Source organism: Symsagittifera roscoffensis, chromosome 6 (genome assembly GCF_963678635.1).
Source record: "Symsagittifera roscoffensis chromosome 6, txSymRosc1.1, whole genome shotgun sequence".
Lineage (NCBI taxonomy): Eukaryota > Metazoa > Xenacoelomorpha > Acoela > Convolutidae > Symsagittifera > Symsagittifera roscoffensis.
Window position 1 is genome coordinate 48031547 of NC_087067.1, and position 15041 is coordinate 48046587.

Here is a 15041-nt window from a genome sequence, read left to right on the forward strand (position 1 = left end):
GGGAAAAGTTATTGGATTTAGGTTTCTAGTAGTTTGTGATGTAAAACCTTTTCAAAAATTGTAATGATCTATAACTTCGTTATGATCCATAATAATGGCTTGTGTGTTTGCCGAAACAAACAATTGTAATGACAATATAATTGATTTCGTGGTCTAAATTTGCAACAAAAGGATTATGTGAACAATTTAGACAACACTTTTCCTTTTTTATTGACTTGTATTCATGATATTCCGGCACGGGTACCCGTGACATGCAGAAGCGACACATTAATGTACGTTTTCGTTTTTTGGCACTCTGTGCCATTTTATTGGGCTTATCAGTGCCTCTTTCTTTGCTAATCAGTGTATATTTGAAGCAAGAAAAAAGTTTTGAAAACGAGTAACTTTTAATGCCGATAATAAGTAATTTAGGTATTCTGATAGATGTTTCCGAATCAGTAATCTTTTTTAAGAAGGTGAACAACAGTGAACGAAGCTGTGCAGGTGCGATTGTGGATGAAAGATGGGTAGTGACGTCAGCACTATGCATCTCTCATGAGTCTGGTCAAGCTACACTGCGTTAGTCTTTCTTGTGACAAATTATCACCTAGTTTTTATCTCCTATTTTGCCCGCAACCCATATCAACAAAGGTTTAATGATGCAATTATTTGAAGTTTAAGATTTATAAGAAGCCAAAATTCACAAAAATCAAAAACACGGACAATTAACATTTGCTTTTGAAAGTTGCTGAATTTACGTAAAATCGGTTTTATGTCTGAAACAATTTGTAAAAAACCACGAGCCTATTACAAAACTAAAGTAATCACTGCTTTCAGCAGCTGAATTAAGGATCCTGGTTCGAATGGTTGACACGAGTTCGAGGGGAGGCAAAAGAATCAAGGCTACCGATATTGTTATACCAGCTAAGTAATTCAATCTGTAATTTTAGTTCCGATCAAAAACAAAAAACGACAATAACTGATGTGCTAATATCAAAAAATGCTTCAATTACTGTTTCTGCTACAATAATAACCAATAAAAGGTCACTTTAAAAAAATTGTTTGTAACTTTTCTTTGAGATGATTTCTCTCCGTAAAACTTAAGCTTCAAAAACTGGTGCTTTACATCTTAAATAACTTATAAAGTTCTGGTTTTTGTCTTTTTCATCTGATGAAAAACTAGAGAGAAGTTTTCGTTTTTGTCTACAGGTGATATTTTTTCTCAAAACATCTTTATTTTTTTTTGAAAGCGGGACCTTCAACAAATTGATTAATTCCTTGACCTTACAGAGATGGCAATTTTGAATCTTTTTGTTTGTTTTATTTGCACATCTGCCCAAAATATATTGTCGGAACAAAAAATTTCTATGGGCTAATTTAGAAAGTCAGAACACAGATTGCTGACGGGAGCTTGTTTATCCTATTTAACTCCAAATGAAAGCAAACAATGTTAAAAACATTGCTCCTGGTGGTCGTTTGAATCTCGCTTGTTCATCTTTTGTTTCTTCATTCAGTTTTGTAAAAGTATTATTGTTTGTTCAGTTAACCTCTGATCTTTACTGATCGTTGACCTTTAAGTTGTTAATTTATACACCTGCCAAAAGCGCAACGGCTTTTGGTAGACTCGGAATTGGTCACTATCTTTTATGATACGTAACAAATCAAACCGAAACCAATTCAATCTTTTAAACCTCGATTACCTTAGTTAGCATCACCGTCTTTTATTTAGTCCTAAATAAAAGCCTACAGATTTTAGTAGGAATCTTAATCATCCGCAACCTTAATCTATTCTTAGTTTAAGTACACTCTTATACAACTACGAGTGGTATCCTAATTTTTTAACATGGCGCAGTCTAATGAATCGAATCTACGTGGACTAGAGTTTTTTTGGAACAACTCATCAAACGAAAATCAACATGACTGGGAAAGGTGGGCGGAAAAGTTTCAATTGAAAATTATTGCGAAAGACTCCGTAGACATCGAAGATGTAATTAACCCACCGATAAGAAACGAACTAACTTACCCTACGGCAGAACCACCGGACCCATCCGAGAATCAGGCCCGTCGGGCCGAAAAAGAGGAACATCACAGAGTAGCAGTACAAAATTATAACGAAGAATTAAGAAGGAGAAGGGCGGAAGATAACGCAAAATTTAACGGACTCCAAATCGGAGACATTGACAAGAAGCTAAAATCACAGTTATACCTAGCACTCGGAAAAGAAGGACAGAAATGCTTCTCTCATAAAAATCCTGGCAAAAGAATTCTGGATATCAATTTCGCAGAATTTTGGGAACTATTAAAAACTACTTTCACGATCACTACAAACCTAACATACGAAAGGTTTAAATTTTTTGGCCGAAGACAGGAAGAACATGAGTCCTTAGAAAAATTACATGAAATTCTTTCAGAACTAGCAAAAAATTGTAAACTGGGGGAACTCGAGTCAGAACTAGTAAGAGACATTTTCATCACAAACATGAGAAATGTCGAGATCCAAAAGAAACTATGTATAGAATACTTGACCCCAGAAAACGTACTATCTTACGTATTAGTTCACGAAAAAGGTACTAAAATCCATCAACGGTATCTAAAATTCCCAACTTACAACCCAGGACCAAGACCACAACACGTGAAGAACGAACCAACCCTAAATATCGTCGAAAATAACAATGCCGCAATTGCGGTCAGCAATTCAAAAAACGACACCTATCCACATGCCCGGCTAGAGATAGAAACTGCAATACGTGCGGACGGAAAGGACATTTTGCTAAACACTGTAGGAGTTCAGCAAAAACACAAACTAACAACGTCGATCAGAATCGTGTACCCCAAGAAAACGAAAATATCCGGACCAACCCGCAGGAAAATCCCGAATTTGAGGTTAACTTAGACGACTTCCTAGTTCTAGCCGTTGACACAGATAACCAAATAAATGCCGTAGAAGACAAAATAGAGCGTGGAGTGAGAACAGTATTCAATCTCTAAAAGTATCTCTGGGAAATTTCAACCCTTACTACACCGAGATTCAAATTGACTCTGCAAGTCCAGTTTCCTTCATGAAAAAAGACCTACTACACGAATTGAAGATACGAGATAGATTTTTAAAGCTAAATTCTGTAGACGAAATAACAAAGAAAGCATACCAGGGTTTCGGGAGTACGATCAATATCATTGGAAGAGTTCGAGTGAAAATCCGATCGAAAGGATGGGAGGCTAATGACCAAAAACTTTTTATCACTGAAGGGGCTGAAAGAAATCTACTAGGAAACGACATCTTACCGATTTTGGGTATTGTAGTATTTCAGAAACAACCTCCACCCAACGGGTCAAAGTCATGGGAAGACCAAAAAGTATCACCCATTGGGATAAATGTCAATCAAATCAAATTCGCATCGGACAACCAACAGGATCAAAACCAAGAGACACCATCTCAAAGTGAGTTTAAATTATACATATCAAAGCACTTTTCAGACCTCATAAAAAGAACTGGTAGATCAAAAAACTACGTTGTTAATACTTATTTTAACGAACCGATAAAACCGATACAGGTGAAAGGGAAACGTATCCCGATCATTCTTCTCCCCAAAGTCAAACTATGCATCGACCAATTATTAAGAGACGGACACATCGAAAAACTATCTAGATGCTCTGAAGATTGTTTTATTTCCCCCATCGTGATTACAGCAAAAAGGGACGGATCAATCAAACTAGCATTGAACTCAAAACTACTAAACAAACAGATATTTCGCAATAGACATCAAATGCCGAATCTATTTGAACTAATTGACAACGTAGCAGTTACTATTAGCGGCCACGATCAAATCAGTGTAATTTTAACATTGTGGGGGGAGAAGTAACGGGTTCATACCGTTTTAAAACCGGATTCTACGGACTAGGCGATATGCCTAATGAATTTCAACGCATAATGGACCGTTTGACGGAAAAACTACCAAATACCCATTGTTATCTTGACGACATCCTAATCGCCACCATGGGTAGCGAGGAAGAACATAAAAAGCTAGTCATTAATGTGTTAAAAACGCTAGATGACGAGGGACTAGCCATAAAATGGGGAAAATGCTCATTTTTAACCCACAACATAGAATGGTTGGGATTTAGAATCGACGCAAAAGGGACGACACCATTAATACATAAATCTGACGCAATTAGAAATCTAAAAGAACCAAACTGCATCAAAGATATCAGATCATTAATGGGATCGATTAACCAATTTAATAAGTTTATACCAAACATAGCGTCCCTATCAACACCGTTCAGAGAACTTATGCAAAAAAATAAACCATTTAAGTGGTCCACAGTACATACGGAAGCGTTTGAAAAAATCAAGAACGAAATTTGTAATACGGTGACGAACCACCATTTCGATGTAAAACTGAACACTCGGGTGAAATGCGATGTCTCACATTTAGGATTGGGCGCGTCCATCGAACAAGACCATCGGGGGAATTGGAAGACCGTAGCGTTCGCTAGCAGATTTTTGAATATTGCCGAATTAAAATACAGCACTAATGAACTCGAACTACTGAGATTAGTGTGGGCACTAGATCATTTCAAAAATTATCTACTGGGTAAACAATTCTCAATTTTAACAGACCACAAAGCCCTAATAGGAGCACTGAAAGACGATAAATACACTAAAACGGCCCAATCACGTCTCACCCGTTGGGCGGATAAACTATTACCGTTCGACTTTACTGTAGAACATTTACCCGGTAAAGATATGGGATTTGTTGATTATATATCCCGACACCCATCGGGTGAACCCGTACCAGTTTCTCTGGATGACGAAAAGTTTGTTATCGCTTCAGTAAATCAGATTAGTACGCTCCTAGGCTTTGATCATCTAATGCCAAAAAATTCGTGGTCGCAAAAAGAAATAAATTCTCTCAACATTTCTTAGCACATGACGTCACTTCCTGCAATACGATTGGCCAGTCAACAGATCATATGACCAGTCAAGAAATAGAACGTGAGAAACGAATTGCTAATGCCGCTGAAACTTTCCAAGCGATAGCTAACTATTCCAACATTTCAGTGTGTCAAAGTTCTCACTCGCGAACAGAACAGTGTGACTCATCTTGCAAAATAAACGATTTTTTTACGAATTTTAACATCCTGAAAGAAATGGCAGAACAAATTGAATTTAACCAACAAAAAGAACTTACTACTAAAGAAAACACGGAGGTTTTAACACCAACTACTAGTAACCCGTCGGATAACCCCGAGAAAAGATCACCTAGTAAAAAGAAAATAGTTAACATATTCCCTTTCTCTTGGCCGGAAATATTTGATTCAAAATTTATGTCCCTCTTATCAAAACAAGATCTAGTTCTGAAAAAGATAATCAAAGCAATCGAGGAAGACCGAAAACAGGATATTCTACAACTGGGAAACTACTACAAATCATATTTAAATAATTTACATGTCAGTGGAGGATGTCTTTATCTGGACAACCGATTAGTAATCCCAGCATGCCTAAGATCGACTATGCTCAACAGACTACACGAAGCTCACCCCGGCCAGTTCGCAATGAAAAGTCTGGCAACTCAATACATCTGGTGGCCGAAAATTTACCGTGAAATCCAAGTCCACGGCGAGAACTGTATTGAGTGCGTGAAAGCAGGTAAAAACTTGAAACCTCTTATAAAACACAATACCCTAGGGGAACTCCCAATGGTCGAAGAGCCAAACCAAGAAATGGAATTAGACTTCGCCGGTCCGTTACCTTTAGTATGGGGAACAAAAAAATACATATTGGTGTGTGTTGACAGATTTTCAAAATTCCCATCAGCTCAAATAACATCCAGCACATCGGCTAAATCTATCATAAACTTCCTTAGTAAATACATTGCTTTACACGGGATACCTAGAACCATTAGAACAGATCAAGGATCTGGTTTTATCTCCAAGGAAGTTAGAGAATTCTGCCACGATCACAACATAAAGGTGATATTTAGCCCAGTGGGTGATCATAGAGCTACCGGACTAGTGGAACGTCTAATCAGGACCATTAAGGAAAGACTCTTGGTTATGGCACAAGAACGTCAAAAACCTTCGCTAGAATTTGCACTCCTGAAAATAATAAAATGCTTAAGAACAGTAACCCAGCAGTCGCTTAACTGCTCTCCTTTCGAAGCACATTTTGGTAGATCCCCTAACACCATCTGGCATAATTTGGTCAAATCACCCTCTTCGAATAACCTTGATTGGAATAAAAATTTGTTATGTATAGATAAGGGCAAAAAACTAATGAGCCGAGAGCGAAGACACGACTGGGACGCCCCCGACGATATAGAAGATGGAGATGTTGATGAAAACTCATCATCCTCGGAGGATATCTCAAATGCTGTGAGATATGTACCAACCAGTGCTGGATCCCCAGTAAAAGTGCTTTCTCGGTCAGAAAAAAGAGATGCCTTGGGCATAAAGGACTCAATTCTGAACAACCCGTCGGGTAAGACCATTGTTTATCGAAAAATCCAAGATAGAACGAAAAATGAACCATACTATAGAGTACTCAAGGACGAAATCGTAAGGGAATCAGATCACACTGTGACTTTAAGAAATGGTAAAATAATACGTAAATCTGATTTAGCCATTAAAAGACAGTGCACCCAGAAGAAACCAAGTCCAAGAAAACGAGACCAACTAGTTAGATTTTATGCGACTAAAGGATTGAGGAAAACTGCAAAACCACCAAGAAATGTCGGATTTAAAAGCTCAAGAACAACCCAAAAGAAAAAATATCTTCAGTGGAAATTCGAAGAGCTTGATATTGCGAGACAAAACGCGGCCATGAACAGCTCTAGGGAAACTCTTTTTAGAGAGGAAGAAGAACAGAGAAAGAGACTGAGAACGCCGATAGGCCTCGAAAGTGACCAAGAATCAAGCCCATCGAGCAAACCCGACCTTCATAAAAGTTGTTTAAATGAACCCGGAGTGATGATCGAACCACATGAAGAGATTTCAGACGACAATGCTAGCGACCTAATTTCACTAAAAGACCTCAAGGATAAAACATTACTCGAAGCTACAAAATCAGACGAACACCTAATCTCCGACCGAACAGATCCTAAGCTAGAAATATCAGACCACGTTGATCAGAAGGTCGATTTAGATGCGATTCCCTTGATCGACTTGGATTCTGGCGATAATGAAAGAGACTCACAACCAATCCCACAGTTGATTCTCTTGGACACTATGGAGGAGGTCAATAAAGCGAGTCAAGAAATGCCGTTTCTTCCAGAGAATCCCGGAGGAGAGTTTTCCAAGTCTACTGAGGAACCAATCGCCATGGCGGGGACGGAATCCAAACAAATACCCTCTGACCGTACCACGAAAACACAGAAATTGTCCGGTACCGCTAAAAGGAAGGCGTCATCTCCAATGAAATCACCACCCTCGAAAAAATTGTCAGAAATTTTTACACGTCAGAACACCAGACCTATGCGAACTAGGCAGCCTCCCAAGATGCTAGGTGAGAGAGTGTTTACCAGTGTAGTTGATTTAACTGATGAAGATTGTGATGCTCCAGAATTTGGTTCACCTAGTTTAGTCTCACCATGCTCAACGTTAGAAGCAACTACCGTAGAAATGGAAAGCCATCATGTCGACCTAGTAGACCTGACAACATTAACACCACCTTCATCATCGCGTCCTACTATAGTTCACTTGCGGGAAGAAAACTATGCGTACCCAAGTGACATGAAGCCCTCGAAAACAAATGATCAAAAGACTCCTGAAAAGAAGGTCAAATTTAGCCCTGATGTCTGTTCCACGCAATTTAACCCATCGGGCCTATCTTATGAAACCTCAACTTCTACATTTGTCCCCATTGTACCTGACCCAGACTGGCTGAACACCTCCTCTATCATTTCGGCGATAGAACTCCTTGGACGGCCAATGACGCTGGAGGAGTTAAGGAGATGGACAATAAACAAGGCAGCAAATCGGGAAACTAATTAGATGTAGGAGCTCCAATCCAGATGTTATCATAAACGTTCATGAACTCTCAAAAACTTCATTACAAAACTTTTAGTACCTTTAGTATCTTGTTTATTGTTGAATGCTATTAACATTCCATTGCCATAGAGTCATACAAACTTCCAGTGCTGTCATATTAAGCCAAAAAGATGATTGGTAACACTTATAACCTTGCTTTAGCTATATAATTTCGCCGGAATGTCGGTAAAATTCTTTTCACCCATTGGGCGCTACCACCGGATAACCATTAGATTTATCCATCCTAGTATTACCCACTTATTTTGCCTATTCTAAGGATAACTCCCTGCCTACCTTACTGCTCAATTTACCCTGGTGCTATTCCAGTTTCTTGCTCGCCCATAGTAACCAGTCTACATTTATTTCACCCGACGAAAACATACTATTCGATCTAAGGTGCTTTGTTTTTGAATTTTTGTAATTGCTTGAAGAACATGCCTTCCGGCCCATCGGGCCCGTTCATCGGTCTTTTCCGTACCGTACACCCGCTCTTTCGACCTGATAACCGTGTAATTTTACTTAGTATACAATACGCTTTCTTGGCCCTTGGTGCTTTACCAAGTCTGTGTTCCTACTGTTCTAGATGCACTCTCGGGGGTCCTAGACAATGCGCTTACTTAGTCATTCATCCTAGCGCTTAATTACTTTTGTTTTGTTCTCTTCTTGTGAGGCGAAAGGGATAGATTATAGATAAATTTTCGCGGGGAATGTAAAAGTATTATTGTTTGTTCAGTTAACCTCTGATCTTTACTGATCGTTGACCTTTAAGTTGTTAATTTATACACCTGCCAAAAGCGCAACGGCTTTTGGTAGACTCGGAATTGGTCACTATCTTTTATGATACGTAACAAATCAAACCGAAACCAATTCAATCTTTTAAACCTCTCTTACCTTAGTTAGCATCACCGTCTTTTATTTAGTCTTAAATAAAAGCCTACAGATTTTAGTAGGAATCTTAATCATCCTTAATCTTAATCTATTCTTAGTTTAAGTACACTCTTATACAACTACGAGTGGTATCCTAATTTTTTAACAAGTTTGTTTTATTTTCTTGCCCCACAGCTAGAACCCGATTTGGGCTGTTCAATCTGTGAACTGACCCTATCAGTCAACCGCTGACTTCTCTTGGCTGTGTAGTTCTCTAAGCAAACGCTGCCGACTTCTCGGATTTTCGACCGATGATTTTTGGATGTCGACCCTGTTTGACTTTGATCAAATTTTTTGATTTTTTTGTGTGCTCACTTTTTAAACCCAGGTCTTTTCAATTTAAAGCTCAAGGTGAACACTCCGAATTTACCAACCTCTCGTAGACCCCACCTCCACCTACCCCCACCCACCTACTCCACCCCAACCCACCATTCCAACCCCAACACTGCTCTCACCCCACACCTAACCGCCTTCCCCACGCACTCACAACTGCCCTCCCCCTCCCACATCACACTACCCCCCAAACCTTAGCACTTTTTAAAATTCAAATAAGCAATTGCCACGTTCAAGTTTTGAATATTTATTTTCAAGATTTTGGAAAATCCAGGCTCTAAATCATAAAAGTGTATTATAATCCAATAAAATATATCATAATCCATTATAATCAAATATAATCGATAATATTGGATTAAATTTTTTTCAGCTTCATTTTTTCTATGATCGACTATTAATCCATTGATATCAATTATTTCAGAAATTTAATGAGACAAACCGTGATTGATTTTTATTCTTGGAGCCTCATTGCGGGTAAACTTTTTTGTTTTGTTTTTCTTACATTTTTTCGAATATTTATCTTTCACCCGAAGCAAAATTTTTTGGAATTATTTTTTTCTATAATCTTTATCAGAAAAAGGTCGGTGTTTTTTTGTATTTAGACAAATCATTTTTCGTTAAAAAAATCAAATTTGGCAGCACCTTTTTCATCAAAATATTTTAATTACAAAAATTCGACTTAAGTATCAACATTTAAGTTTGAATCTGATTGGTAGTGGTGACTCCTGAACTGACTCTGGTCAACAGTGTTTGATCCTGGTCTCCCCATATATCCACCCTCTTTGACCGTGATTGACCCTGGTTGACTCATGTATCCAACCTGGCTAACCGAAAATTTTGGTCGATCTAAAGTTTTGGGTCAAAAAGCGGGCATTTGTTCAACTCAGAAAACTGATAAGGTAAATATCTCAATTCCCTATTTATGATTTGCACAAAACCGAGGTGAGCATCAGACTATCCTTAGAAAAAATGACGATTTTAAAATTCGATGAGCTCTCACTCCACTTATAATTATGTCCAAAACAACGTGCCAGTTTTGAACAACGGGTTATTTTAACGCAAAAAGCAGGCTTGAGTAGCAAAAAACACCTCTATTCAACAAAGTAATAGTCTGGAGTTTGAAATACGAAAAGAAAAACAGACTATAAATGGGCTGAATGCTTACTAATGGCGATTTGCAAAATCACTACACAAAGCAACAGAATGGGATGGATTCAAACCATGCAAAAAATTTATTTAATGAGCCTTGATAGATAAAACAAGACTGCTCGTATATTAAAACGTGGTCCTGATTGTTACGAGTTCTTTTCTAACATCGAATAAAAAATTTGATTGAATAATTGACACATAAATTTTTAAAAAAGAACAATTTGTTTGTAGGCTTTTGCTTTTTTCTTCATTTTATCGCCCCAAATGCTATGTAAAACCTAAAGAGCGTATTTAGCGGCTCTTGTTTTCTAAAACAACCAAATTAATGGTTCAAAACAATTGGCATCCATTGATTTTCTGCCTACGCGTTTTATAAGAACGCATTATACCGCGCGTAAATTATCTCAATCTGATCAGCAAACTTTAAACCCCCACAACTTTACAAAAAATCATTACAGGAAAACAATCTTTTTAAACTTGATCTCCCCACAACGAAATTGAGTGTCATTGTCAGTATCCACAAAAGTGAAAAAAAATCTATTATAATAAAAAAAAGGTATCATAATATTACTATGTTTCGAGGCAACCAAATGCATTTTACTCCATAAACTTGGGTTGCTTTCCACTTTTGTGGACAATGGAAATAAAAATCACTTAAATCGACTTTTTGTATTTGATGAGATGTGATTTCAATGCACATAGAGTACTTTCAACGTTTTCAACTAAAGTTGGTTACTTGGTGTTCGATTAAAATTTTTACTTCGCAACTTTGATATTTGTTACTTTTATTTTACTCAATAACTGATTGTTGTTCCTTTCAATAACTACCCCCTTAAATCATCTCCCCCTTTTACCCACGCAATTCTCCACATGAACCAACCCCGCCTCCACTTGATCCAACCCCCTTGCACCGCTTGAACCCCAACTGAACCAATCCCCTTCCCCACACACACACACACACACACACACACACACACACATACACATCGGATCAGGTGGGAGGTTCAAGTGAGTGCGTAATATTATATAAAAGAGTTATATAAAAGAATTGCGTAATATTAAGTTCAAAAAATGTAAGACCAATATGCTGCGTAATATTTGTAAGACCACGATTTATATAAAAGAATTGCGTAATATTAAGTTCAAAAAATGTAAGACCAATATGTTTTGACTATGTCTGCCCTCAAAAAAAAGGTTTTCGGCTGCAAATTTTCGTGTTTACTGTCAAACATTGCTGCTAAATTAACGTAGCAAAATAGTTGCCGATGTCCAATGGAAATTTGGTCCTAAACATTATTTTCAATTGTTCTGTCTATTGTTTTCCGATAAACATTTTAGTCAGAATTTAAATACTCAATTTTATCAATCTACGACCGACAGAAAAACCCGATCTTCCCTGCTGGAGACCCGTACACAAGTAGAAGTACAGAAATTAAGCTCCGAAAATAGGATCTCTAGTTCTAGCATTGCTTTGCTTTTCTTTTGTGGTCACGGTCGTTGTGTGTTCTGATTTCAGATTGAAACAGAACACAAAGTTTTTTGAGCTCACAAAGCGTTATGCCGCCGCCACCATAAATTAAATCTGCTTATATTCCTTTGCAAAATGAATGGAAAAGCATTTGGATAAACTCATATAACGTTTTAAGTATTGGAAAATAAAACGACTATTTTCGTTAAATAAGAGTTATAACGATTCTTCTCGTAAAATACGATTGTTTGAATAACATTCACCAGAGATAACGAAATTAAAAAAAAAATTATTTGATACGACAAGTTGGGAGACTTCCCAATGAAGTAAAAATAGAAGCTGAAATCTACTGAGATTCATTCGAACACTTTCATCCTAAACCACCCCAACCTATCTCTCTAAAAACATCAGCCATTCTCAGTAAAAATATCTCTAATAAAATATTTTCTAGCGAGTTTTGTGTTTACTTTCCAAAATAGAAAGAAGAAAGGACCCTATATTACTAGCAAGCGCTTTGTCCGGCGCTACACAAGTATTGCTAGCGTAATATATGCCGTACAGGTCAAACATTTTTCTTGGTGTTTTTGTTTTTTCTTGTCAGTTTGATAAAAAAATACGGTCATCTAGTGTTCTATTTTCTCCTCGCTGCAAAATTTAACTTGTCGTACGTACAAATCACCTTACAGTCTTTGAGGAACTCTCTTTTTCCAATTTTTTTTGGGTGGAATTGGATGGTTTTCACTATGTTCAGCATTGTCTTGTCTGATGATTTGTCTGGTTATAATTTGATACAAGTTTTTTGTTAAGTTATGATACTTTGTTTTAAGTTCGTCCTTTTCAATGAATGGGGCTGATTGCACAATGCAACCTCTTGATTCGATCCGTCACAATGAATGTTGCGCTGTTTCGAACTATTTTCCTATCTTTCACATCTTAATTGAGCATCTGTGTCTTTATTAAACTTTTTATGCAACTTCTCAAGTTCTTTGCAACATGTCCCTTGAGAATGACGTGTGATGTTTTCTGAAAATTGATATTCCCATTAAGGGTTTCGCTGTTACTTGATTTTGCCATCTGTCGTCCAGATCATATTGTATGAGGATTGCTGATTTTGAATCAATTGTTTCATTCCTAGCCATAGACGTAGCAGATGTCTAGTTGTATCATTGCCCAACCGTCCGCTGTAATATATTTCGACGCTATTGGACAATGGTTGCTAGCTCGCAGATAATTCTGTTAGGCAACTTTGTTTTTGGAACATGTCTTTTGTCGGGCAAACTTGTAGATGGGTTGCTGGTCTCATCTTTCAAATGGTTCAGCAAAGCACTGTTTTTCATTGTCAGTACGCGTTTTTTGAATTTCTTGCTTGTGGACTTTTCTCTTGGCTTTTTCCCCTGGTGGCTGATAATTTTTTTTATGATTTCTAACTGCTCCAAAGTGATCTTAAGTTTTTCTTTCAGGTATGGCTCTCGGAATTTCTCGAAAGAGTTGCAAAAAATCTGCATGAAAAACCGATTAGCTTAGAAAAACGTCTGGTAACATTTTTTTTCAAGAATTACTTTACTTAGGATGCTGAAGTCGAAAGATTGTGTGGTTTTTACGCAGAAATCGGTTGTCATTGTCCCTGTATCACCCTTTTTTCTTATAATTTTAATCCATGAAACTAAAAAATTGAAGTTAAATTTTCCTAAATAAAGAAGACGAAATTTAATATTTTGTTTAGTTTCAACCAAAGCCTGCATCAGAACGACTTGGCTTTGATCAGACTTCAACGTAGCGTGCCGAAGTTCCGCATTCTTGAGATATGTCAGAACTATCCAGCTTCTTTCGACACGCTCGTCATAGCAGTGGGACATGGATCTATCGCTCGAGGTCGCTTCAAACCTTCTGGTTTTCTTCGAGAAATAAAACTCAAAATATCTCCATTCCAGACAATTGATTCATGGCTGCAGTTTGATGTTTGTCCCATGAATCTAGTCTGCACCGAGACTTTTACTGAAGATTCTGGTTTATGTTACAATGATGATGGCAGTCCATTGTTTCTCAGAGGATGTTTTTCTCAAAGACCTCTCTGTCTTCTGGGAATCGCAACCCCGACTTTGAAAGATGAGAGTCCGTTGAGAGACTGCAAAGGTCAAGCAGATTTCACTAGTATTCCTTATTTTCATGATTGGATATTCACAAGGATTGCGTTGAACATGGACTGATTGGGCGAAAAGCTGAAGAGTTCGAGTATGGAGTTCATTTTAATTTGTTTAATTTTTTTATAACTTAACATCAGTTTTATAATACTCCCATGTAACAAAAAAATCATAGTATTTAGTAAGTTTTGAGTGTTTCTTAAAATGTGAAGTTTAACCAAATTCATTTGACATACTTGCAGAGTTGCTCTAGCTAATGAAAATCGCGCTGAACGCATGTTTTCCTAATTTTGTTAAAAACAACTGCAGCGCTGATTGAAATTATGGTGCAAAAACGCGTAAACACGTTTTTAACGCGTTTTTTCTTAAAATAAAATTTTAAAACGCGTAAAAAAACAGTTAATAAAAATTGTCTGGTGCTGTTAGATAAATGGACCACAACCAAAGGGAGTTTACCATAATCTAGCGCAATTTGTTTTCAAAAAGTCAATACCCGGGATCATGTGTCAGTTTGAAACGTTTTAGCCAACTGAAAACACGCCTAAATTAGTGCGAAAAAATTTGGCGCATTTAGGTGGGTAAATTATAACACAGTGTGTCTCTCATAGTAAAACTAAAAACAAAATCATAATTTTTGAAAACTTAAAAAACAAATCAAAACTTAAAAACATTTGAATACTTCTTTCTAAAAATTGATGTGTAGAAAAAAGGCTCGTTTTCAGATAACTTGCTCAGCGATTGATAAGGTTGTTACAGCACAATTTTTTCCGCTAAAACAAGCTAAAACCGAACCATATTTGCAGTAATGTTTTGATTTTGTGATTAATATTAAAATTAATCTTTTTCATATTGCGTACAATCACTTTTTGTTAAATATGAAGCCTACTTGAAAAAAAAACGTATAAATTTTCCGATTTTGATCAAGTTGGTGCAAAACACTTTTTAATAGAAATCAATGATAGCCATTCAACGTGAGCTTTGAGTCATAACATACCTATAGCTATAGGGGTATGCTTCAA

The 15041-nt window shown here is 37.1% G+C and overlaps 1 protein-coding gene across 2 annotated transcripts in view; it reads left to right on the forward strand.

Annotated features, from left to right (window-relative positions):
• LOC134848314 (trypsin-like) overlaps positions 1-14255 on the forward strand; it is a 15538-nt gene extending 1283 nt beyond the window's left edge. The window contains exons 2-4 of one of the 2 annotated variants that reach the window (XM_063865712.1): positions 453-558; positions 817-907; positions 13605-14255. In XM_063865712.1, coding sequence (XP_063721782.1) covers positions 453-558; positions 817-907; positions 13605-14088 — 681 coding nt within the window. In that variant the 3' untranslated portion in view covers positions 14089-14255. The remainder of the gene's footprint in view (positions 1-452; positions 559-816; positions 908-13604) is intronic. The other variant, XM_063865713.1, reaches the window with a different exon arrangement.
• Positions 14256-15041: the final 786 nt, after the last annotated feature.